At 42.6% G+C, this 27,679-nt stretch overlaps 1 protein-coding gene across 1 annotated transcript in view; it reads right to left on the reverse strand.

The window, feature by feature from the left end:
* The window catches only part of LOC136626488 (myeloperoxidase-like), a 60,419-nt gene that overhangs the window by 23,796 nt on the left and 8,944 nt on the right, over positions 1-27,679 (reverse strand). The window contains exons 2-3 of the mRNA XM_066601547.1: positions 1,954-2,047; positions 591-766 (exon numbers count right to left, since the gene is read on the reverse strand). Of these exons, the coding sequence (XP_066457644.1) occupies positions 591-766; positions 1,954-2,047 (270 nt within the window). The remainder of the gene's footprint in view (positions 1-590; positions 767-1,953; positions 2,048-27,679) is intronic.

Raw genomic sequence — 27,679 nt, forward strand, 5'->3', positions numbered from 1 at the left:
GTTCTACGGCAGTTAGAGAAACAGTGTAGCAAAGCATGCTCCTCTGATTCCATAGTCCTGACACCTCCAGCTACCGCATACAGCGGGGTTGGGGAGGTCAGAACTGGAGATAGGTGAAGCCAATATTTATCAGACTTTCAGAGCATATCCAATGGGTATGCCATGAGGGTCTGAGATGTGAGCGACTCTTTAATGTTAACTTTGGAGCATATAAAAATGTTTTTTTTGTAATGAAGAGGTAAAAATAGGAATAACCTGACTGGTTGCCAGGACTAAACCTTTATTATTTACTAGTTTCAATAAAACCACAGATCTAACATACTCCCAAAACACTTTTCTGAGCTTCCATGGGAAGTTCTTTCTTACTACCAAATGATGATAGATTTATTGTATCCTCCAGCAGAGATGTACAATAACCTTAAATCCTGGGCCCCAATTCAGAATCTGTAGATGGGCTCCCATGTACCACACAACATTTATGATGCCTTCTTATGTGGTAAATAGACCTTCAGGCCCATTGGGCATCTGGACTGATGTGCAACTGCTATTTTGCACCTGCTGCAGCTACACCCCGTTCCCATTTTTAATACCTGAAACATTGAAAGGACCAGGATGGGCGATTTTCAACTTTTCAGTTATGATCTGGAGAGTCACATCCAAGTAATCTGCTGATCGGATAACATTTCTGGTTTTTCCCACAGGTTGCTTGAAGAACGCCATTGTATCTTGAAATTTTGCAGATTCCCGTTTTATTCGTGTCTTTAGGCTAGAATTATGTCGAAAATATATTAATTGCACAAATGTTTAATTTAAGATACATGTACAGCCACAATTGTATAATAGCAGCACCACTAAAAAAATCCCACCTGGGAGACACACAATAGTGACGCTGCACGCTCCAAAGTGGATCTGGACCCAAAGATCCACAATTTACACAGTCCCCAAAATAACAGAGCTGGAGCAGAAGCAGAGGTGTATATAAGCAAAGAAGGATGAATACTTACATCCATGTAGAGTTCATTTTATTCTTAGACACAGAAACCCTGCATCGTCTGCACCGTTTCGAACTGCAGGTCAACTCAAGTCAACTCATCACTGATATCGGCAAGAATTCATACAGCCCCATACCGGCACTACAGACATGGGATGCATTCATCGCTGTCTAACAACCCTTGATATTGAACAATGACATCCAAAGTTTTAGGTTTTATGCACATGGCAAAGCAATAAGTACAGAGTCTGTATGACTGTGCACATAGTCCCTATACGTCTGTGTGCCGCCATATACTGTCTCTATACAGCACCACATTGCAGAATTGTCTTCTAGAAGTATGGCTTCTAGGAAACAATATCTTTGTAACATGAATGATTTTTTTGTCCTTGAATTCCAGATTGATATAAGAAAAGAAAACGTCAGTAAGGCCACTTAGGAAATTGGTACCGAATGGGTGCAGAGACTTCTGTGGGTGAAAAATTACAGCTCTGAACAACTTTACATAGGGCCTTAGACACTAAGGGGGAAATTATGAAGACTGATGATTTGTACACTGTTCTTAATATAATCCCCGCTGGTGCATGATGTACCTAATGAATGAAGAGGCGCACACCTCTTCATATACTAGGTGTATCTCGGGGTCGGCCATGCGCCTAAACAGAACTCTATGCCAGCTATGAATTGGAATAGATTTCTTGTTTAATTTGCACCAGTTTCTGTCATAAATTATACATAAATCTGTCGGGCCCGGACTGCACGCTCCTCCGACAAGCCATGTCCCTTTTTCTCAAAAGTGGTGTGAGCCGGCGTTCACTGCAAAAAGTTGCAATTTAGTTTTGTTTGATAAATCTCCCCCTATGACTATGAGATGTCAAATTATTATCTTATTTGCATTGACTCCAATACAGACGCATGATTATTTAAAAGCAGTTAATCATTACATTCTCTACTGATCTTACATATTCCTAGTCTGCAAATATGCTGAATCCACGAGGTTCTTGGCTTCTTTGGTAGAATTAAGAACGACATCGTTGGGCAAAATATTTCCTCCATCTAAATAAAAAAAATGAAATTCAATATACAGCAATACAATATACAGCAATACAATATACAGTAATACAATCTATAGTAACTAGAGATGAGCGAGCATACTCGGTAAGAACAATTACTCGATCGAGCATTGTCCTTAGCGAGTACCTGCCCGCGCAGAAGAAAAGGTTCGGCTGCCGGCGCGGGTGAGAGGTGAGTTGCGGCAATGAGCAGGGGGGAGCTGGCGGGAGAGAGGGAGAGAGAGATCTCCCCTTCGTTCCTCCCCGCTCTCCCCCGCCGCTCCCCGCCGCCGGCAGCCGAATCTTTTCTTCCGAGCGGGCAGGTACTCGCTAAGGGCAATGTTAGATTGAGTAATTGTCCTTAGCGAGTATGCTCGCTCATATCTAATAGTAACACAATATACAGCAATACAATCTATAGTAACACAATATACAATACCATACATGGTGCAGCAGTGTACTCAAAACACTAAAGGTATCCAATGTACATAAGATAAAAGCTACTCAGCTGTGGAAACCTTAGTGACAGGTTTGATGGATGACTAAAGCTTAAGTTATCAAAATCACAGAGTTAGTCATGTAACCACAAGTTTGCTTTGCCACTTGAATTCACTTGAACAAATAAACTGAGCCTTTGGCCAAATTAGAAATTTCTACATTGATGTTTACTTTTATGAGACATTAAGTATTCTAATAGTGATGATTATAAGGCAGGTAAAGGGTTGTCAGGGGACAAGGTGTGTATAGGTCATCAATAGAAGAAAAAGAAAACACACCCACCCGGCCACTCATGATACCCGCTGATCAGCTGATTCCCCATGCTGCTGTCAGTGAGAACATTGCTGGAAGCAGATAGCACTGACAGCATTGCAGTGGCTCAGTTCGGTACTATAGGCACAGCTCTCATTCTATGGGAGCTAAGCCTACGATAACAACCCAGGCCGCTACATTGCAAATAGCACAGTCTGCTTCCTGCACTGTCCGCACTGATAGCAGCATCAGGATTCAGCTGATCGGTTGAATCCAGAGAGGCAGACCCCTTCCAATTATCAGTTGATAACCTGTCCTTTGGATAAGTCATCAATAGAAAGAACACTCAAAGTCCCGGACAATCCCTTTTATACTAATGATGGATTTATGCAACAGCAATGACCTCTATATCCATTTATTAATACAAGAGGTGGAAAAAAATATGGAAACACTGTACGAAATACATGCCTTAAGTTACATGGGATTATAAATCATATTTCATTAAGACATGTAGAAACCGATTTTAAGTGAAGGTAATATGAAACAGGTGCTGCCGGGCAGAAGTGAACATCTGCCCGAGCAACAAGGTTCCATTGGACAGTGGTTTGAGCCACTCAACTGTTGTTACCAACTGGCTTCCAAAGCCACCCTGAGCAGGGCAAGAGGTGAAGTAAACACAAATGTGGCGGGAAAACTCTCAACCAAGCCGGGGTCAAAAGGGCAGCTCAGTGCTAATGATTAAAATCTCATGCATTTCATAGGTGTTTCCATATTTTTGTTCACACCCTGTTTATTGATAATTGCCATGTGCAAATTTACCTTCACTGCTTAGCAATGTTTTCCTTTATCATTCTTATTGTATCTGATCATGAATGATGTTTGCTTCTGTATATGAGCCTGCTGACAATGTCTTTAGATCTATTCTTATTATTTTGGGTTCCTGCATTTGTCATTAGGCTGTTCAGGATCTCTGCAGTCAGAACCCAACAGACACTTATGATCGGGGCAAAATTCATCTGTTTGTACTTCTTCATCAGGAAATACTTATAATAATCTGTGCTATAATTCTTCCCATCATAGGCTATGATTTCACTCAAACAATAGCACTTATCTGTTGGAGGATCTCCAGGTACTTCCCCGACAGTCACAATTTCTGTTCTATCACTCTGCTATAATTAATACCTTTCAAGATATGTACACAGAACGTCAGATACAGAAAGTGAAAATTCATCTTAATAACAACACTTAAAACAGGCGATGACATACTCATGTGGGCATGTGATGCCAACTAGGCTGTACGGGAACATCAAGAATACATACTTCAAACATAGATACATCAAATGGCTGTATCCAAAGGGATCTATACCCCTATATATAAAGGTATACAAAGTCCAACTAACAGAGACCTTACTTAGAACGGATGCTATAAAAAATACAGCATTCCAAGCACTTACAGGAGCATGCTCAACTGTGAACATAGAGGAGGCTGCAGGGCTTGCATGAGCGCCATGGCCCCTTCTATCAGCTGTTCAGTGGAGGACCCCCACCAATCAGACATTGATGACCTATCCTGGCTGTATTCTGCGTCTGATTGTACCCATCAGTATTGAATCCACATGTAAGGTCTATAGTGTTCTAGTTTGCAAAATGCCAACTTTCACCAACGACACCAGCTGTAGTTTCACATGCGAGAAACTTCTATAGTACGCATTAGCCTGACTTGGCCATTAGTATATTTGATTATTAGAATGGAAATAGTTTGTCATGCCACTCTTAGGGCTTTTACCCACTAGTGATATCGATGTGATTTTTTTCAATGGGACTTTCTAATGTTAAAATCGGATCTCACAAAAATCGCAAGTTGGTGCTTTGCAATTTTTGCGCAATGCGATTTTAACATTAGAAAGTCCCATTGACATTTACATTTAAAAAACGCTGCGATATCGCAGCGTGAAAAAAACGCTAGTGGGTAAAAGCCCTTACACTGCAGACATCTCTCCTGCCAAGCAGGAAACCTGTTGAATTCCACATCTGGAAACCTGGATGGATCTAGGATTGAAGTATAGTGAGGGGTTGTCCCGTGGCAGCAAGTGGGTCTATGCACTTCTGTATGGCCATATTAATGCACTTTGTAATGTACATTGTGCATTAATTATGAGCCATACAGAAGTTATCAAAAGTTATTCACTTACCTGCTCCGTTGCTGGCGTCTTCGTCTCCATGGTTGCCGTCTAATTTTCGCCGTCTAATGGCCAAATTAGACGCGCTTGCGTAGTCCGGGTCTTCTGCTTTTCTCAATGGGGCTCTGTGTAGCTCCGCCCCGTCACGTGCCGATTCCAGCCAATCAGGAGGCTGGAATCGGCAATGGACCGCACAGAAGCCCTGCGGTCCACCGAGGGAGAAGATGCCGGCGGCCATCTTCACCGGGTAAGTAAGAAGTCACCGGAGCGCGGGGATTCAGGTAAGCGCTGTCCGGTGATCTTTTTTAACCCCTGCATCGGGGTTGTCTCGCGCCGAACGGGGGGGGGGGGGGGGGGGGGTTGAAAAAAAAAACAACCCGTTTCGGCGCGGGACAACCCCTTTAATGTATGAAACTGAGACCTCTTTGGTCTCCATTTCACATGGTTTCCATCCCTATCATTTTTCTTAGCTGTATAGAAAATGGTCGTCCTTGGCGTTTTAATTTCTGGATAGGAGGGCGGGGACCAAACCCTTGTGAACCGTAGCCCCAAGAGATTTCAGTTTCACACATCAAACATCATGGTTCCCTTCCAGGTTTCCTTTGCTGTACAGTTTCCTGCATAGAAGACAGAAATCGGAGATAGGACCAATGCTGGAAGTAAAGCGTTATCTGAAAATTGCCTAAGCCCTCCGTTTGGTGCTCTGTACCACACAGAATTACAAAAATATTGTCCCCTTTTTATTTAGTATCCAGCATAAAAACCCTCTGTATAGTATGTTTCCATGTACGATCAATACAGTAGGACCTCATACAGAGTTGAGTCACATTATTCTGGCCACCAATTAATATCTAGTGTGCTACATGGACAGGAGCAAGGCGGGCTGGGAGTAACTCAATAAAGTGCTGATGGGTTGTCTCAGGTATCCAGAACCTTGCTTACTTCTCGAGGGTGCATAGGAGAGAATCCATAGAGCAAATGCAACAATCGAGCCAATAATCATCCCATTTGCAACTCTGATAAATCTCCCCACCACCACCACCACTCCCAGGACAACAATGAGTGATTTGGGAGCAGACAGCCTATCGCACACCTTATATACCCACTATGTCAGCCCACCACACATCAGTGCCTTCATGGGCTACACGTTGCCAACGTTGAAAGTAAGAGATGGTCATAATATTGTGACTCGACTGTGTAGATGTCTATTGCTTTACAATTCCATACCCCTCAGACATTATGCAGGCCACTAAAATATTCATATGCATGAGTTCATAGCTAGCTGTCTGCTGGGTTCTCACACTTTACAGTTTTACACTTCAGTGTTCCTTCCATGTCATAGACAGGTAGAACAACTGTAAAAGCCTCTCTACAATGCAGAGACCCCACCAAAAACTGCAGCTCCCTATAAATTAGTTTTGTTGAACCATAGGGGAAGTAGACTATTGGGTGGAAGATTGAGGCTAACCTTACTTACACTAATAGGGTACGGCCACACGAGGCAGGTCAGCTGCAGATTTTTCATATGGAGTTTCTATGGTGAAAGGCCGCAACATTTACAAAAGCAAAAAACTTGATGAAATTTAAAGAAGTTGCCCCAAAAAATATAGTTTATAGGTAGATCCAGCTCATAATTCTAAACATTTTTTGCATCTACCCTTATTATCAAAAATGCTTCTATTCGCAAATATTCCAGGGCTGATGTTAGAATAGCACCACCTGCTGTCTCTATTTTGTGTCCACCTTAGTAGTTGTTTCACCTGCTCAGTTTTACTCTCTGTACACTTCTGATGTCATAAGAGATGCTGAGCAAGTAATAGGAGATGAGACAGCGGTACCTTAGAGAAGCAAGACTGAGCATGTGTGACCACCATGGAACGTTTATGAGGAGGACACAGAATAGAAACAGCAGATGGAACTATTCTAACATCGGTCCTGGAATATCTGGGAATAGAAACAATATTTAATGAGTGTAAGTATAAAAATGTTTAGAACTACGGACTGCATATAACTATAAGAATATTTTTCATAGTGCTGTGTTGGGGAAAAAACTACATGAAAATTGACATGTGGTCAAAACTGCACAATTTTATGTGGATTTAAGGCCTGTTTCACACGGGCTACAAAATCATCGCTACAAAACGCATGTATGGGAGGGCTCTTTCCCACTAGCATATATCGGCCGCCGTTTTCACGGTTGGCCTATATACGCTACCATCTGGGGTGTTAAATCTTCTGAATGGGTGCACAAATCTACTGTTTGTGTGCCAATTCACACAGCATGGGCCCCGCCACATATACCCCGAGGTCACCATTCTGATGCCCCTTTCTCCTACTTCCCCTTGCAGGCTCACCTCTGCTCTTCTCCTTGCTCATTCTATGCAATGAAAGGGGGCGGAGCTAAACACTGCGCCGTCCCGCCTCCTCCCATTGCTGGCTACGGGCAAGGGGCGGGGAGGGAGCAGAGCCTAACTCTGCCCCCATCCCGCCCTCTCCCATTGCAAAGAGCCAGAAGGAAGGAGAGCAGAGGTGAGCCTGCAAGAGGGGAGGAAAGCAGAGGAAGGGAGTTTAGCAGCCATGCTGCTAAACTCCCTCCCACCTCTGGCCGCTGTCATTGGCTCCCATAGGAGCCCATGCAGTGGCCAATGTATTCTGTCCCAAAAGATAGTTCCAGGATATCTTTTGGGCCCGATGTAAAAACGCCCGGCACTATATTGGCCGGCTGGGCGCTTTTACGTTTCAGGAATATAGCCATGTGATCTGATGCATTGGAATCCAATGCATCAGATCACTGCGTATATCGGCTGGCTGTGAAAATGGACGGCTGATATACGCTTTTGGGAATAAAGCCTGAAGCTTATGTTTCCAATGGGTTCTTTCAGGCTACAAAACATCTTATGTAAAAGAACCCATTGGAAACCATGTAGCAGACCTGCATTGTGAGAACATACAATTACTGTAGTATCAGGTAACTAATGCAGCACATGCAATGCTTTTATATAATAGAAATTCTGTTACAATTTCATCCCAAGCATCCTTAGGAGACTACTTATTTGCATAATTCCCATCTATATAAGCAAGTGTGTACATAGCTAGCTGTAGATATGACGGACATCTATCCCTAATATATAAGTAACTCAATACCACCTCCCCATCCACAACTGCCATCCTTAAAGGAATCATCCAAGGTTAGTAAAGCATTTATGCTTTTTTAAAAACCAAACAGTTGCACACCTTCACTTCAATAGATCTCAGTTGCCATAGCAGACGCAAGCCATGGCCTGTTTCTAGAAGAAAGCAACCATTATTCTTAATCCTGTACAGCCACTTTAACTTTGCGATTTTCGTGCGTGAAAAACGCACGTTTTTCGCTGCGTTTTTTGCCGCGTTTTCGCGGCTTTTCCATTAATTTCCATTGACTTTCATGGGTGCAATAGGAGAAAAATAAGGACACATATGCAACTGACAGTTCCTATGTTAAAAAACGCAACGCAACGCAACGCAAAACGCCAGTGGACAGGAGTTCATTCAATTCTAATTGCTCTGCAGAAAAAACGCAAAACGCAAAGAAAAAAAATCGCCAGTGGGTGGGCGCCCTAAGGGCGCCCACCCACTAGCGTTTTTTTACTGCGAAATTCGCAGCGTTTTTTTTTTTCTGCAGGGGTCTTTGGGCTATGGGACATGCAAAGCTAAAATCGCGCAAAATCGCGATATCGCGGTAAATCGCGATTTTGCGCGATCGCGATTTTTACATTACAAGTCCCATAGACCCCCTGCAGAAAAAAAAAACGTGCGAATTTCGCAGTGAAAAAAAACGCCAGTGGGTGGGCGCCCTAAATGTGAATTGAATTAAGGTGCATTCACACAGGTGTGATATTGGTCTGAGTGTGATATTGGTCTGATCGATATTCTACTTGCAAAGCAGTGATTCCCTATGTGAGTGTAAGGCATTTTGCAAGAAAAATACCGCATTGCATCATGGTACATGCGATTTTCAAGCACAATTTTCACGCATGTGAAAATCGCATGTTGTTCCACTAGTTAAAAAAAATAGAAAATTTCATTGCACTGGTATGAAACTCACATTTACATGTGGGCGCAATACGATTTTTCTTCTCTCATAGGTAAGAATAAGCAATTCTTAGGGCGCCCACCCACTGGCGATTTTTTTTTCTTTGCGTTTTGCGTTTTTTCTCAAGAGCAATTAGAATTGAATGTACTCCTGTCCACTGGCGGGTTTTTTTGCGTTGCGTTGCGTTTTTTAACATAGGAACTGTCAGTTGCATATGTGTCCTTATTTTTCTCCTAATGCACCCATGAAAGTCAATGGAAATTAATGGAAAAGCCGCGAAAACGCGGCGAAAACGCGGCAAAAAACGCCGCGAAAAACGTGCGTTTTTCACGCACGAAAATCGCAAACGCCAGTGGGTGGGCGCCCTTAGGCCTCATGTCCACGGGGAAAATCAGATCCGCTGCAGATTCTCCATGTAGAATCTGCAGCGGGTCCCTCCTGCCCCGCGGACATGAGCGCCGAAAATAAGAATTTAAAAGTATTTACCATCCGGCGCGGGCGGAGAAGATCAGCTGTTCCTCACGGCCGGATCTTCATTTTCGGCCGGCGGATGAATTCCTGACGCCGGCGGCACGTCGCCGGCACGTCGCCGACGTGCCGCGCGCATGCGCCGGGCACATCCGCCGAGCCGAAGCAAGGAAGATGCGGCCGTGAGGAACAGCTGATCTTCTCCGCCCGCGCCGGATGGTAAATACTTTAAATTCCTATTTTAGGTCTCCCGCGGATCCGGACGGCTTCCATAGGCTTCAATAGAAGCCCGCGGGAGCCGTCCCCGCGGGAGACCCGCACGAAAATGGAGCATGGTCCGGATTTTTCCATGCTCCATTTTTTTTTAAATCCCTTTTATTGACGATCCGCGGGTATTTATCTACCCGCGGGTGGTCAATGCATCCCTATGGGATGCGGATCCGCATGCAGGAAATCCGCTGCGGATCCTAAATCCTATTTTGCCCGTGGACATGAGCCCTTAAACAGAATTGCCCAAAAATAGGACAATTTTCTATCAGTCCGGAAGAAAAATTGCTAATGTGTTGTCTTCCTATGATCGATCCATGCATATCACAGTCGTTTGTGTGAATACACCCTTAGGGCGCCCACCCACTGGCGATTTTTTTCCCTGCGAAATTCGCAGCATTTTTTTCTCTGCAGGGGTCTATGGGACTTGTAATGTTAAAATCGCGATCGCGCAAAATCACGATTTCGCGGTAAATTGCGATTTTGCGCGATCGCGATTTTAACATTACAAGTCCCATAGACCCCTGCAGAGAAAAAAATGCTGCGAATTTCGCAGGGAAAAAAAATCGCCAGTGGGTGGGCGCCCTTAGGGCTAAAAAACACACTGCCGTAGGCTGTTCAAACTCCATGCCAGGGCACAGGAGTTTGAAAAAAGCCGCGGGAATATAGGTGCCGCCTGATCTTCCCCGCACAATGTATTCACTATATGTGGGAAAGGAAGGGCAAGTTCTATCTTTTCTCAGCTGTAGTATTCACCGCCGAGAAATCCCGATAGTGAAAACGAAACCACTATGTGGATCCACTTGTATGTTTAGCAAAAAACAAATTGTACAAAAGTTTTTCCCCCAAAAAAACAGTGCGTGAGACCACCTTTATGATGGTATAGACCTAAGTGAATTTAAAATAATTCATTAAAGTTATAGAACCCTGTTAATAAACATCTAATTCACCAAGTACAGAGAATGGCTTCAATAATGGGATCAGACAAATACATTGTACTTCTAACTTCTAACAGTGCTGTTACGTTGTATAATACTGAAGAAGAAGCTTACCTTGGCCAGCAGTAGCGTTTGTCTGGGTCAACACACTTGCTAGTGAAAGCACGGCACAAATATGTAGAAAATGCATTGTGAGCCACCTGGAAGGATACACAAGGTGTGAATATACCAGTCAGTCAATGATCAGTCACTTCAGCAGATACACAGCATCACTTACTGTTCCTCTCTTACTCTGATGTAAAAGCCCCATTCCATTGTAATTTATAGGCAAGCAGTGATTGGCTAGAGATACACCCCAGGGGCAGGTACACTCTATACAGACTTTGAGACCTGGCACCACTTGTTTAACATTATGTAATGGCATAGATTGCCTAGTCTACATCAGCTGAGAAAACAAAGGAAGAATAGAGAAGAAAGAACACAGAAATGTGGTGGTTAAATTCCAGAAGCCGATGAATGCTCCATATAAATGGCCACAACCGGAGTAGATAGACATGCTGTTATCATCTACAGACTCTCATTTAATACATTTCAATGGAGCAATCATCATGGGGAAGAATGATCGTTAATACAATGGCTTGTCCCATACAGTTTGCGTATAGTCAGCAGCACATCCATGGGCAGATGGACTACTGGCAAGTACTTTTTGGCTCACATAAAAGATGCAATCAGCTGACAAATGAACTTGTTCGCCAGCGATCTAGGGCAATAATTGGAAATCAAGATTCATATAAATGTTCATTAAGCCTTTTTATATGAGCCGAAAAATATCCTTAAACGGGCTTTCACATGGGCCAATGATTAGTTGAACAATCGCATTTTGTAACCTGTTCCCAATCATTGACCAGTATAAAGGTACCCAGCGATCTGCCTACAAACCATACATGCTAGGTTGTCCATTGTAGCATCTTTTATACAGGCATAAAAATGATTGCTTGTCAAGAATGTCTATGTTATTGTCAATAGCACATCCCCTTCGAGTAAACTGGTTTCTTTGAAGGCTGACCTGAATAACCAAATATGCAAAGTGCTGCGTGATTATTGAGGCAGGTAAATGTAAAACAGCGAGTGCCGATAGTAGTCAATCGGCCCATGTAAAAGGACCCCAAGGGCTTGTTCACACTGGTGTAAGCACATTTTGGTTTTCTGCATATGACATGCACATTTACGCAAGCCCTATTGATTTCAATGGGCTCTTGCAATGCACAAATACACACCAAGATAAGTCATGCCGCATATTTTGCACTTGTAAATCACTTGTGTGTAGAGCCTCGTTGGCTTTAATGGGCCCATGTGCTGTATGTACATATGAAAAAGGCAAAGTGTGATAGAGTTGTCCCATGCAAAATCTGCAAAAGGCCCCACCATGGTAAATATGGCATTTACACAAACGGGGTCACTGATTTCATCCCATGACAGATGCTCTTTAAACTTCAAATTATTACATAATGTTAGCAGAAGTGATTGCAGAATTGTGTTTTCTTGGCCATTAATATGTAGACTTGTTATTCTGCATTAGAAATTATTGTCGAAAGTGGACTATTCACATACATTTAGGGCAAACTTACCAATTTGGTGATGCCATTCATGGTATCTGTTGAGGGCAACATCTTACACATGTAGATTCTAATGAGTCTTCATTTATCCTCCTCAAGATCCAACATCCTATCCTCACTTGGTATTAGTGTATCTTGACGCCACCAGGATTTACTGGTGGAGTCAAGATTGACAGGGGTTGACGCCCCCTGTATGTGATTGGCTGGAAGAGCTTGCTGTGCAGCAGGTCTTGTTAGCCCAGTAAGCTGAGGTAGCAGCCGAAATGTTGGGATTCCTTTACCTCCGTTTATTGCCAATCCGTGCATTGGGACACCTAAAACCCACTCCCCTCGCCCGACAACAAGAGCGGAGCATGCTGCTATGCAGGCCAGCTGTAACACCCTCTCCACCGTCGGCCCAAAAGAAGAATCCTCGCTTACATTCATAGAGGGCTGCACATATCTTTCTTGCTGGCCCCGCGCAGGAGGCGCGCATTGGTGTAGCTGAAAAGGGCTCTCCGGCGGCAGGCAAGAGCAACGCACCCCGCTGTGTGTGACAGCGCTGAGCGGGGTGGCTATCAGGGAATCCACAGGGCCGTGAAGCGCGTTTTCTGGTGGCGCAGCTGGAGGCCTCCCACCCCCATGCTCCCCCTCCATTTCCTTACCGCCGCTCACCATCTGGCAGGACACAGCGCCGGCCCGTCCACCCGCAGCAGTGGAGGGCAAGATGTTCAGACATGTGCCGGCCGAACACTGCCTCCGACAGTAGAAGTAGGAGTACGACAGCTAGGAGGATGGGGAGAGCCGCTTACAGCACTTCAGGTGAGCAGCGGCTAACTGATAGCGAGCCCTCCTCACTCAGTTGCTACGCTGCTTACCCACGCACTTTAGCTCAGTCGAGGATCTTAGCTTCTTGGCCCAATCAGAAGCTAGGGGTGTGAGAGGGGCGTTCCTCCTGTCAAACTGCTAGCTTCCGGTGGCGTCAAGATGCACTAATACCTCCTCACTCTACCCATCAATCAAGTTACCAGTAAGAAAATAAAACTCAGATTGTTTATACAGAATATCCTTCAATAGGAAGTGATATGAAATGATATCACACAGGTGAAAGGTAATATTGCAACACTTATGTAAGTGTAAGTTGATATGGAAGATCTCATTAATCCAGTCTCACAGTGTAGCGTTTAACACCCTTACTTCACACATACAGCTATATACCTCCGAATTGCAAATATACCATGCAGTTAGGGCATCTACAGCCATCCACAGCATGTGTTATATATGGAGCAGCTTAGAAGTCGAACCCGCGAGTATAAGGTGTCTTTGACAGCTGACACCTACCCTCAACAACCATGGGTCGGAGATAACTCTGATTGCGGCTGATAACCCTTTAAATGGCACTGTCAGTTCTAACAGCAGCATTTAAATATCCCGATCGATCAGGATTTAAATGTCCCAAACTGCCCCCCTGCAATAGGATCGTGGGGGTACTGTCCAGGTCTCATGGCAGCCTGGGGCCTTCTGAAGGCTTCCAGGGCTGCCACGATTGTTTGCCTATTAGAGACATGCGGCAAATAGGCAGCCTGTTAAATTACAACATTATGTAACACCATAGAATTGCATTATACTGTATGTGATCAAACAATCGCAAGTTCAAGTCCCGTATGGGGATTAATAAAAAATAAAGTAAAAGTAAGTAAAATAAAGATTTTTTAAATTATTATAAATAGTAAAACATATGAAAAGGTTTGAAAAAAACTTTTCCCAGTCATCACATTAAAAAAAAGTATAAAAAAATCTAAAAATTGGTTGTGCCAAATCAATACAGCTCCAATTTATTAAAATATCACATAATGAATCCTGCCTGATTAACTTTATCAGAAAAAAAATATGCAATGGCTGAATTGCGCTGTCTTGGTCACTCGCTAATAGCACCCGATTAAGTGATAATGTAGCTGTAAAAATTGTTATCAGCATGCCTGGTAAAGGTAAATGTCTCCCATAGAGAAATATCAGCTGTTGTATGATTTTCTAGGAGCGCTGGCTGCCCATTCTCTCGGCTGTCTCCTGCTGTCACTTAAAGGGAACCTGTCATCACCTTTGAGCCCCATAAACTATGTTAAGTAGTTGCGGTGAGTAAACACGGAGTCTGGGTTGTTGGGTCTCATACCTACCGAATTCCTCCATCCTGCAGTGTCCCCTGGCAAAGTTATCACACACCAGTAACTTGACTCTTTCTACACCTGGTTCTCCCATTTATCTCTATGGGAGCTGGGCACAAAAGGAGTCAAGCTGCTGGCGCCTGCTAACTTTGCCAGGGAACAATGCGGGACTGGGTGTGTATGAGACCCAACAACCCAGACTCCCTGTCACCTAAACTATAAATGCCATAACTAAAGGTGCTTTTAGACGCAACGATTATCGGTCAAAAAATCTTTCAAAAGAGCGAAAGTGAGCTTGAAATTGGTCTTTTACCAATTTATTACATTGGTAGAGACCACGTATCACTGCGCATTCCGCACTCTGACAGCATTTATACGCAGCCTATACAGATGTATAGGGCTCACGCTGCGTGGTGTGCAAAGAGAATGGATTTAGACGGATGTATTTGCAGAGGTGTTTCGGATAGGTCCTGCTCTATCTTTGTCTGTGTTACGCAAAAAGCTGCCATAAATTTCTATGTCAGCTCCAAAAAAAAGGAGGGGGAGGGAGCTACCCTGTGTACAACGCTGGGAAAAAAAGACTGCTGGCCCTAATTAGGTATTTAATTGTCATTCTAGTCCACAGGAAAGCTGTAGCACGCGAGCGTGTGAACTGGTATTTCGATCGCAAAAAAAATCGATCTAACAGCCTATTTCCTGCCATCTCTCAACCTCGTTCATGCGAAAATATGTTCCGTACCAGTGAATGTATTTACACACACACTCGCCTGCATAAGACCAGAAATAGTGTTTCTAGACACAGTGTCTACACCCACAAGTGCTTGGAACAATGAAAGTCCATTGACTTTCATTGACTCCATTCACCGCATGTCACGCTGGAAGGTGTGTAGGGAGACAGCTAGGAGGTGGGTGAGGAGACTTATAAGGCCATGGTGCTCCTCTGGGAAATATGCAAATACGGAAGATGGAACAATACCTCTACAGCGCCACCTATTGGATGGCAGCATTCCTGCAAATCCATGTCAGACCCTTTATAGAGGTCTTTATAACGATGATTGGGAATTGGGTATAAGGAGAGATGATACCCCTCCTGACCCAAGTCATAGTCGTCTTACTAGCTAAGCCAGAATCCTACTGCACACTGATGAGGGATAATTACCCCCCCCCCCCCCCACCCCCCCCGAAACAGCTGTCTTTTTATGGATTCTGGCTTTTGGTCTTCAATTCTGAATCATTGTTATAAAGACCTGTATAAAGGGTCTGACATAGATTTGCAAGAATGCTGCCATCCGATAGGTGGCGCTGCAGAAGTATTGTTCCATCTTCCTTATTCTTGTAGATAGAGGCATGCTGTGACATGTATAATTAGGTGTTTGACGAACATTATATATATATATATATATATATATAAGTTTATTACAAGAATGCTATAAATAAAGCCATTAAAAGGACAATATAGCATCTGACTGTAACCACAGTGTTAAGCACTATAAACAGTGCTTGAGTCATGCAAGCTAAACAAATACATCCACGGTATTCATAGTCAGTTTATTTTATCTGGCATTTTACCATCCTTATTTCCTGGCGTTGTGCTCAGCATATAACTTTTTCTTGTTGCTGCACCTCATATAAAGACTTTGTTATAGTATAATATTAATAATAATAAAAACAACTTAAGATTCGAACATATGAAGGAAAGTGATTGGTTCTTATGGGCAACTGGTTTCTTTTTTAGTCTACACCACTTTTTTATCCATGAGCCACATTGAGCTTCATTTATCAAATGTCTAACAGTAGGACTATCCTTATTGCCCATAGCAACCAATCAGAGCTCATTTTCATTTTTGAACCTGCTCTGCTAAAAAGAAAGATATAATTTGGGTTAAGACCCATTTACATGCAAAGATAATCTTTCAAACAATTGAAAGATTGAAAGTTTTAGCAATCATTTTGCATAAAGTGTTAATGGACATTTATGTCCATTAACACTTTAATATCTTCATTTGCATGTAAAAGGGCCTCTGGGAGCTGTTTGTAAAGCCTAGCATAAGTCTGGTAAGAGATACTTTATCTCTCTGTGGCTGCACGATGGATTTTAAGTTCACCTTCAAATCATCGTTCAGACGAAAAGTACATGATGGTAGTGTTTACATGCAGTGATAATCGCTCATTTGTGGTCATTTGAGCGGATTTGGAGTGATAATCTTTGCATGTAAATGGACCTTTACTTTACACTGGGCGACTGTTGCTAAAGCACCCAGCAGTCGTCACAATGTCTTTTGCTCCTGTGCATTTATACAGAAGCAATCGTTCAGTGACTGGAGACTGAATGCAACATCTCTCCAGCTGCCTGCCTCCATTCACTCTGAACAGGCAGTTGTTCAAAGATGAACAACTGCCTGTTTACACTGAGCAACAGCTCGCTCACTAGTCGCTTTAATTCAGTGACCTGAAATGAAGCGACTAATAACTACTGAGCAATTTGTTGCTCAGGACCATTGTTTGCATGGGACAACTATCACTGAAAATCGTTCGTTGATCTCTTCTGGCACAGCCCATCAATAGAAAAAAATCCAAAAAGTCCCAGACAACCCCTTTAAATCCAAAATTCTTTGCTGATTAATTTCTGAATATATAAAGGGTTTGTTTTTTCTTTTATTCTTAATAGGTTTTTATTCAATTTTCCAATCATAAGAGCAATCATACTCCAACATGGAGTGACAATAGGGAAAAAAAGGGAGAGGGCAAGATGATAGGGTACGGCATGTAGGTAAAGGGTGGGGATTAGATATGTTCATTACTAGATTAATACATCCAATTGGGAGTTGGAGTGGGATAGGGTGTGGATTAAAAAGAATAATCTTTTGGGATAGTCTTTAGGATCATGATCGTAATATCTCCTTGAGATATTATCTTCTAATTCTACCAATATTTGTTTAGCATAATGTAGTAACCCAGTATGGGCACTGCAGCAATTAGCTGGTCACTTTATGCAATCAAGAGTGTACGTACTTTTAAGTGGTCGATAATGAGTTAAACTGATGTGTTCATGCAATCTAACTCTTCATGATTTTGCAGAATACAACCTAACCTGCTCTCATACCTGCCAATCACCCCATGTTAGCTCAGGGATTGGATAGTCAGATTTCCCTTATCTTAGGATTGGTTGTGTAGAAAGGTTTAAAAGGTAGAGAGTGGGTAGAGTTAGCTAGTCTAGTCCAGGGGAGCCTGAGATAAAGACTGGAGAAGATTATCACTTAGCCTTGCAAGTACATGCTGAGAGTCTAGTCCAGGGGAAACTGAGAAAGAGGCCAGGGAAGAGCAAGGAGACCATCTTTACTCGGAAGTCAGTGTAGTGGGAAGGAGAACAACCAAAGTGTGAGCACTAAAAGCAAAACCCTTCGGGAGTGTTAGTAGTGGAGAGAGAGAACAAGAGAAATGTTCAGTGGGAAGAAACAGAAGCGAGAGTCAGTGTAAAGGAGTAAGCCAGTACTTAACCCTTACTTGTCCAAACCAGCTAACTAAATCTATAGAGAATGATGCACATGGACAGGGACAAGGGGACCTCAATTCTAAATTCTCAAACATAATTCAAACAGTGTAACTGCTACAAAGAAAATAACTTTCTCCCTCTAAAGTGTTCAATTGCTTTCACCATCCAAGTCTGCTTTCTGGAGTCCTTCCCACCATTCACAACATCAGCACTGAGGTACCATACAATACTACAGGAAAGCAGGGACTACTACCCCCATTTTAGTTTATTTCTCCAAATTTTTATATATTATTATTTTGCTCAGAACAGGTACCTACCCATACATGAGCTGGCATCACTACAAACAACTTCTTCCTCTACCTGACTCCATAGGTAGTGACCCACTGGGGTATTAGCATCTTACCCTGCCTGATCCTGATGGCAGTACCCAGTAAGAATGGCCAATATTTTTATAACTCCAGTAATTTCAGTCCCAGCTCTTATCTACCATCTTTCCAGGAGGAGCAGCAGAGCCACTGTGACTACCATCTTAATTTTCCCTCACTGCTTAAATCTTTGCTAAGTCTTGGGCACTGCATGATTTTGGCATCACGAACAGGATGAGCTTTCTTGCCTTCTTGCCAATATTCACACAGGATGCGTTTTTTATCCTTTTTGTGCAAAACAAGAAGTAAGGGGCAGGAGTGACAACAATTTATCTGTCTACAGTCTGGGACAAGTTCCCCATCAGTTTTCTGAGCTATCTAGAAGAAAATACGCGGTTTTAGATCCTCTGAGTTCAGATGACAAGTGCTACAACATTTTTCTGGATGTGATAATGTGTGACTTTGAATTAATATCAGAATTTACGTGAGCATAATAAATTTCTGATGAGGCTACATACACTTGTACTGGAGCACAATGTGTTTCTGTTTAACGGCAGGCTGTACCAGCAGCTCAGGGACACCAAAATGGGGAGCCCCTGTGCCCCTACATATGCTAATCTTTTCCTAGGCTGGTGGTAGGCTTGTTCAGTGTTTACAGAAACCAATGAACTATGGACTAATAATATTACATTGCGGTTTCGGTACATTGATGACATTTTCATCCTCTGGTCTGGCATGGTCGGATCATTTGAAAGCTTTGTCCAGTATCTTAATACCAATAATCTAGAAGAAGTATTGTTTCAGGGAATTGAAACACTGAGATTGGATGGGAGAAGAGGTGATTTAGACAATAAGATCATGAGAAAAGAGGTCCAGTGGATTTTTCGCTTTGACAGCTGTCAACCTAAGGGATTGAATGAAACAATGTCATTCCCCCCATTTATTCAATGATTACCTGGTCCATGGCTGGCATTATTTTGTTTTTTTGCTTTGATCTGATATTTACTAGAGATGAGCGAACCTACTCGTTTCGAGTAATTACTCGATCGAGCACTGTGATTTTCGAGTACTTCCGTACTCGGGTGAAAAGATTCGGGAGGCGTGGCGGAGCGGGGAATAGCTGCGGGGAACAGGGGGGAGCCCTCTCTCTCTCCCTCTCCCCCCCACTCCCCGCTGCAACCCCCCCACTCACGGCGCCCCCCGAATCTTTTCGCCCGAGTACGGAAGTACTCGAAAATCGCGGTGCTCGAGCGAAAAAGGGGCGTGGCCAAGTAGGTTCGTTCATCTCTAATATTTACCAATACCATTCTCTTAAATGTTCATTGTTTTTTCTATTGGATTTTACACGGTAGATATTTCCTTCTGTCTTATATTTCACCTGCGATATTACCGACGTGCATACACTTCCTCATAGAGCCATCTATATATACATGCCCATGATGCGATAACTAGTGTCCTCCATTTGTAGCTGCATGATAACCATTCCCTGCTGCTTCCTGTATTTTCCATGGATTTGTCATTTGTACTTTATCGTGTCATGGGTGGTGTTGGTCTGTGTGGAAAGTGGCTTGGCGTGATCACTACCTGCTGTTTGTGCACAGTTGCTGACCATTAGCATGACCCTTCATGTCGTGGAGTTGGTCATATGTTCCACGCATACACGGCTCCCTATCCACCCGGTTGTGTATGTGGAGTGTTCCTGTTGTCATGGCATGTTGTATGAGCGCTGTGACATCTGTTTTGAGATGCTCCGAGCTGACCTGGGCTGTGATGTGTGGGGTGGGTGTTCCTTACACTAGGAGGATACTGTTACCAGATTTGTTAGTAGGCGGTGAGCCTCCAGTACTTGGGGGTGGGCATTGGAGCATATAAGAGCAGGGATTCCCTGTAGCAAGCTCAGTATCAGTATCAGACTTACCTGCTACCAATAGACAGGGCACTTTGACTCTCTGTGCTACTAGTTATCAAGGCAGTCAGAATTATTTACTAAGCTTTTGTTCACTCAGCCAGATATCAAGGCATGATGAATGACATATTACGGTTTGGTGTATCCTGCTACTAGTTATCAGTGCAGTTAGAATTATCTACCAAACTCTAGTCTATTCAGCCAGATGGCGGAGTATGAAGAATGACTTACTAAACTTTAGTGTGTTCTGCCAGCTAATAAAACAGATGGCACTATCTTCTCTACCTAGCTTTAGACTCTTGATGTAAGAGTATTTATCGGCCACTTAGAAACGCGCCAAGTCTTATTTAATACGCTGGAACCTATTCGCGAGTGTTACGTACAGTCAGTATCCATCTTTGGCTGGCACTCAGTTTGGTTTTCCACTTATGGTGGGCTGTGCTAAATCAGTACCAAATCTGGCTAGTAAACAAATTGCCCACCATAGATAGAGTCTTTGACATAATATTGGAACCCATTTGTGAGCATCATGCCTAGTTGGTATACATTGGGGTGGCACTCATTGGTCTCCACAGAGAGATATATGGTGGTACTTTGCGAGGTGGGACATGCTATGTTATTACTCAATCTGAGTAGCCGCTGGATTACTCACCATAGGTATCTACCAAGAATCTAGAGAAATCTAGTAGAGTGGCCTTTAGGAAATACAATATCTGATGTCTCTATAGTCATAATAGATTTTCTTCTACCTTTTCACCTTAATTGATTTTCACTTGGGATGGTACCCCTGAGATGACACCATTTCTGGTGACTGCTTTTCGCTGAAGAGGTCTCTCCTAAGTGTAGCATCATTTTTGGTGGTAAAAATCCTTGTTATAAGCAGATATCAGTGGGACAAGTTCATACCTGGACTCCCCTCTCGTCAATGTTGTATCTGTATCAAGCACTAATTGCCAAATTGCTCTGGTTTTAATCTTAGTCAATAAAGGTTATTTTGTAATCCTATTCTGTGAAGAAATGTTTGAATTACAATAAATCTATAATTTTGATCTATTGATATTTATGTAGATTGTGTAGTCTTCCTTATCGGATATAGTGAATTCTGTGATTCTGTTGCCTTTATAGAATCATAGAATGGTAGAGTTCGAAGGGACCTCCAGGGTCATCTGGTCCAACCTCCTGCTCAGTGCAGGATCACTAAATTATCCCAGACAGATATTTGTCCAGCCTTTGTTTGAACACTTCCATTGAAGGAGAAGTCACCACCTCCCATGGTAGCCTGTTCCACTCATTGATCACCCTCACTGTCAGAAAGTTTTTTCTAATATCTAATTTACGTCTCCTCCTTTCAGTTTCATCCCATTGCTTCTAGTCTTTCCTTGTACAAATGAGCATAAGGCTGATCCCTCTGCACTGTGACAGCCCTTCAGATATTTGTAGACCATTTTAAGTCTCCTCTCAGCCTTCTTTTTTGCAAGCTAAACATTCCAAGATCCTTTAATCATTCCTCATAGGATATGATTTGCAGACCGCTCACCATCTTTGTAACTCTTCTCTGAACGTGCTCCAGTTTGTCTATGTCTTTTTTTAAAGTGGCGTGCCCAGAGCTGGACACAGTATTCCAGATGAGGTCTGACTAAGGAAGAGTAGAGGGGAATAATTACCTCATGTGATCTAGACTCTATGCTTCTCTTAATACATCCAAGAATTGTGTTTGCCTTTTTGGCTGCTGCATCACATTGTTGACTCATGTTCAGTCTATGATCTATTAGTAGACCCAAGTCTTTTTCACATGTGCTTCTGCTTAACCCAATTCCTCCCATTCTGTATGTGCTTTCTTCATTTTTCTTGCCCAGATGTAGGACTTTGCATTTCTCCTTGTTAAATACCATTCTGTTAGTCGCTGCCCACTGTTCAGGCTTTTCTAGATCTTTTTGAATACTCTCTCTCTTTTCCCTAGTGTTAGCTATCCCTCCTAGCTTTGTGTCATCAGCAAATATGATCAGTTTCCCATCAATTCCCTTCTTCAGATAATTTATAAAAATGTTCAACAACACTGGGCCTAGGACAGAGCCTTGTGGTATCCTACTTGATACATTTTTTCTCTTTCGTGCAGCCATTTATGACCACTCGTTGAGTATGATCACTCAGCTAGTTGTGAATCCAGCTAACAGTCGCCTTGTCAATCCCATATTTGGTCATTTTTTCAATAAGTATGATATGAGATATTTTTTCAAATGCTTTACTAAAGTCAAGATATACTATATCCACCACATTTCCCTGATTAACACAGTTGGTGATTTTGTCATAGAAGTCAAGTTTGTTTGGGATGACTTATTTGTCACAAACCCATGCTGGTTCTAGTTAATTATTCCATTTTTATCCAAGTACTTGCATACATGCTGTTTAATAATTTGTTCAAAGATCTTTCCCAGTATAGAAGTCATGCTCACAGACCTGTAGTTTCCTGCATCCACCTTCTTCCCTTTCTTGAAGATAGGGACAACATTTGTCCTTTTCAAATCTTCTGGGACTTCTCCTGTCCTCCAGGATTTTTCAAGGATTATGACGAGTGGTTCAGCAATTACCTCCGCTGCTTCCTTTAGTATCCTAGGATGTAATTCATCTGGACTTTGAGACTTGAATTCATTTGTTAGCTAGGTGTTCCCTCACCATCTCTCTGCCTATAGATAGCCTGCATTCTTTTATTCCCCCAATAGCACAGGGAAGATCAGTTTACGTTCCATCTACTTTTTGAGAGAAAACAGATTCAAAATAGGAATTTAAAAGTTCGGCCTTCTCAACATCATTCTTAACGAATTCACCATTTTCATCTGGTAAGCATCCAATAGCATCTTTGACTTTTCTTTTGCTTTTGACATACCCCCAAAATCCTTTTTTATTGCTTTTGGCCTCTGTTGCAAGCCTCAATTCATTATTAGCTTTTTTGACACTTGCCCTACAGTTTCTGAATTATATTCTTTTTTAGATATTCCCTCTCTTTCCATTTTATAGACATATTTTTCTTCGCTTTTAACGTGTGTAAGTTGTGTGTTCATCCATTCTGGTTTCTTTAAATGCTTCTCATTCTTCCTTTTTCTAGGGATTGTTAATGATTGTGCTTTGAGAATCTCATTTTGCAATATTTCCCAACCTTCTTGGACATTTCTGTCCTTAAGAACATCCAGCCATTGGATTCTTCCTACCCTCTTTCTGAGTTCATTAAAATCTGCCTTTCTGAAATCCAACCTTGAGGTCTGAGTTTTCTCAGGTCTTCCTCCTCTTTTTATCCACAATTCACGGATAGCATGATCACTACCTCCTAGGGTTGCAGCCACCCTTACTTCCTCACCCATTCCCTCCCTGTTGGTGAGAATTAGATCCAAGATAGCAGATCCCCTTGTTTTCTCTTCTATCTTTTGGAAGATAAAGTTGTCAGCAAGAGCGGATAAGAATTTGTTGGATCTATTACTTTTACCTGAGAGACATTCCCAACAAATGTCTAGATAGGTAAAGTTTCCCATGATCACTATGTTTTTTTTTGGAGAGCTTGGCCATCTGATGTAGAAAGAGTTCATCAATATCTTCTGCTTGTCCAGGCAGCCTATAGTAAATGCCTACAATGGTGTCCTTTCTGTTGTTCTCTCTTTCGTACCCAAACAGTTTCTACAGAACTACCATGCTCTGAAGCTGCTTTATCTATGACAGTATGCAAAATTATATTAAAATTATGCAGCAGGCAGGAGATAACTTAAAATACTCTAAGCCATACTAACTGTTCCAACCTGCCCCTCCCAGAGCAGTGCTGCCACTTCTTTCTATCCCACTGTACTCTGTTTACAGTGCTGACCTTACTTACACACACATGACCAATGCAGCCAATACTTAGCTTTGGCGGTATATGGCTTGAGACCACTGAGGGTAATGATTAGCTGCAGCAGTCACATGTGTTTATGGAATGTCACCGCTGCAACCACAGAAAATAGAGCCTTGTGGGGAGAACAGGAGTGGTGGCATTGGACCTGCAGGATGAACAGAGCATTGTCTTTGACTTAGTTGTGACTCAGTTTGCTGTTTTTAACCATTGTCTGCTGTACCATTTTATTATGATTCAGAAATTTAATTGTGGTTAGTAAATTTCTCTATAACACGATACAAACAATTGAAGAATTCTCTCTGAATTTTGCACTAGCTTCCCATCAGGCAGATATCTTCCCCGGGATTTCCACTTCATGTAAATGCTGTATTGATCCTTGAAAAAGAGAGAACACTTTTCACCTTTTTTAGCCCTAATCGTGTTGTGCACTACTCAAAAAAAAATGAAAGGAACTCTTAAATCACACATTGATATAGCACTAAAGATTTTCAATTTGCATAGGGCCCTCATGGGGTCTTTTTCTGATAGTTCGGTCAGAAATATATGCAGACCAGTAGCCCACTGGAGATCATTTTGTAGACCTCTGATAGTGCTCCTCCAGTTTTTCCTCGCACAAAAGGGCAAACACCACTTCTGATGCTGGGCTGATGACCTTTTACGTCTCTGTCCAGTTCTCCTTGTGTAACGGCACATGTCCTAGTATCAGCTCCATGCTCTTGAGACTGTGCTGTGCCTTCTTGCAATGGCACATACTGTATGGATGTTCAATCCTGGAGAAGCAGGACTACTTGTGTAATATGATTGGGCTCACAGGTACCGCTTCATGCTACCAGAAGTGATAAGGACATTAGCAAAATATAAAACTTAAGAAGAATCAGTTAGGAAGAATAAGGAGAGAATTGTCTGTGTCTAGCACCTGCAAAAGCATTGCCTTTTGGGGGTGTTTTGCTGTTACCCCTCCATTGGATCCAGGGCCATTTTAATTTCCAAGTGGGTCCAATACCCAGCTATTAAAAAGTGTCCCCCTCCATTGTTGTTTTCCACCTCCTCCACTGTCGCCCCATTCCCAAATTATTTTTGATGGAAGAAAAAGAGTCATGCTCACCTAACCCAGGCCCAGCAGGTTGCAGACTTTCCCATGGTCTCCATTCACATTCAGTCCCAAAAGTCACATGCTCCTTTACGCACATGATTGCTTCAGCCAATCACCGGCCTTAATGGGTGCCGAGACCGGTGACTGGCCATAGCGATCATATGCTTCAACAGGCATGTATAGCTTTTTACTATGTTTTTAAAAATATTGTTAAATTGTATCTACAGTTGAAATCAGTTATGCTTCCTAACCAGATTGATTGATATCCTTGAAGTTTGAGTGACTTGGGTTTACACTATGATGCTTACGTATCCCCTTAGTTTTTTTGAGCAATGTCTATAAATTGCACCTTCTTCAATTTCCCTCTATTTTCCTTATAGGGATGTATAACATATTCTGCTTGAATCTTATCGGCTTCAGCCTTAGCATCCCATGCCTTCTAAATCCTTTGTTAAGATGTCATATCTCTGAAAAACAGAGCACTCCTTAAAAAGGGTTGTCCCACTTCCAGCTGTTTTACTGCAGGAAGCAGACAGTTCTGTAGATTGCTCAGTGGTACTGCATTCACCTCAATAGGATTCTACCTGCAGAATCTGCTTCCTGAAGCAAAGCAGCTAGAAGTGAGCAACCCCTTTCAGAACTAAGAAATTACCCAGCACAGAAATATTTATTTATTTAGATTGTAGGGGCATTTCCATTGGAAAAGGATATTTTTTAACTTATTGGGACAGATCTTTAGGTACTTTTGTATAACTTTATACCACCTATTGTTTGACTTCTTTTGCTCCCAAATTTTTAATACAATTTTGGTGCACGCTATTGTAATTAAGTTATGGCTAAGGATTAGCAAGTATACTCGCTAAGGCACTACTCGTCCGAGTAATGTACCTTAGACGAGTATCTCCCTGCTCGTCCTTAAAGATTCAGGGGCCGCCGCGGAGCGGGGAGAGCGGGGAGGAACGGAGGGGAGATCTCTCTCTCCCTCTCTCCCGCCCGCTCTCCCCTGCTCCCCACCGCGACTCACCTGTCAGCCCCAGCGGTCCCCGAATCTTTATGGACGAGCAGGGAGATACTCGTCTAAGGCACATTACTCGGACGAGTAGTGCCTTAGCGAGTATACTCGCTCATCCTTAGTTATGGCCCTTTTCCCAGTAAGCCACACCCTCTTCCATTAAGCCACACCCTCTTGTTGAGTGAGGCACAGTGAGATATTCTTTTTGTTGCATTTTCTTCATGTTGTTATTAGCCATTTAGTCATTCACGAACCTTGGTGATCCTAAATGCGAGCTCCCTCCATGTTTTTCGGTTTGGAACTGCTTCTTACAGTTGGTTGATATCCATGCCAGTATCAGCTTTAACAGTATCAGCCATCGTGTTCTTTGGTGGCCAGGTCTTCTTCTACCACTGATCTGTCCAAGCATTTTTCTAGCGACTCTGCTTGCATTACATGAGGAAAATCTGTGAGTCTGAGCTGGGTCATCTTGCCCTCCGGTGATATATCGGGTCTCTTACGATTCAGGACTTCTCTGTTTGTTACTCTCGCTGTCCAGGGCAGACGCAGCAGCTTTTGCCAGCACCATAGCTCGAATGCCTTAATCCTCCTTTAATTAGCTTTTTTCGCAGTCCAGCTTACACATCCATACATGGTTATGGGGAAAACAGTGGTTTGCACTATCCTGCGTTTAGTTGCTATACCGATATTCCTACTTTTCCAGATTTTGGCCATGTTTAGCATCACATGTAGTCGATTTTGATTTAAATTTGGCCATTTTTTGCAGTTGTCATAATTTTCGCTTTCTTTAAATTCAGGTAGAGGCCCATTTTTTCACTTTCAGTTTTACTCTTACATATCAGCTGCTTCAGACCTGCTTCTGTTTCTGTAAGCAGAGTTGTGTCATTTGCGTAATGGAGATTGTTAATGTTTCTGCCACCTGATTCTCACCTCGGTTTGCAATTGGTCTAGGTCCATTTTCCGCATGATCACTTCCACATATAGGTTAAACAAAAAGGGTGAGAGGATGTAGCCCCGTCAGACATCTTTGCCGATCCCTAACCAATCTGTGTCCCCCTACTGTGTTCTCACAGTGGCTTTGTCATTGGTTAAAAAGTGATTTTATCAGCTTGATTAGATGTGCCGATACGCCCAGCTCTTGTAGGGCCTACCATAGCTTGCCATGGTCGACTCAGTCAAAGGCCTTGATGTATTCGATGAAGCACATGTAGATATTCTTTTGGTATTCTCAAGTTTTTTCCATGGTCCGTTGCTTTATAAATAGGTCTAAAACCTGATGAAACATTATGCACCAGAAGTGAGCATAATTTCACACTTTTGGTGCATTTTACTGTACAAAAAGGCCTAAGCGCAGTGTAGGAATGCTGTATCTGAAGTGGCCTCTACAGGGCTTGAGAACAGGTTTTGAGAGGAAAATCTCCAGCACAGAAAGTTTTTTTCCTAATTGATCAGCCAACA

This window comes from Eleutherodactylus coqui, chromosome 4 (assembly GCF_035609145.1).
Source record: "Eleutherodactylus coqui strain aEleCoq1 chromosome 4, aEleCoq1.hap1, whole genome shotgun sequence".
NCBI classification, from domain to species: Eukaryota; Metazoa; Chordata; class Amphibia; order Anura; family Eleutherodactylidae; genus Eleutherodactylus; species Eleutherodactylus coqui.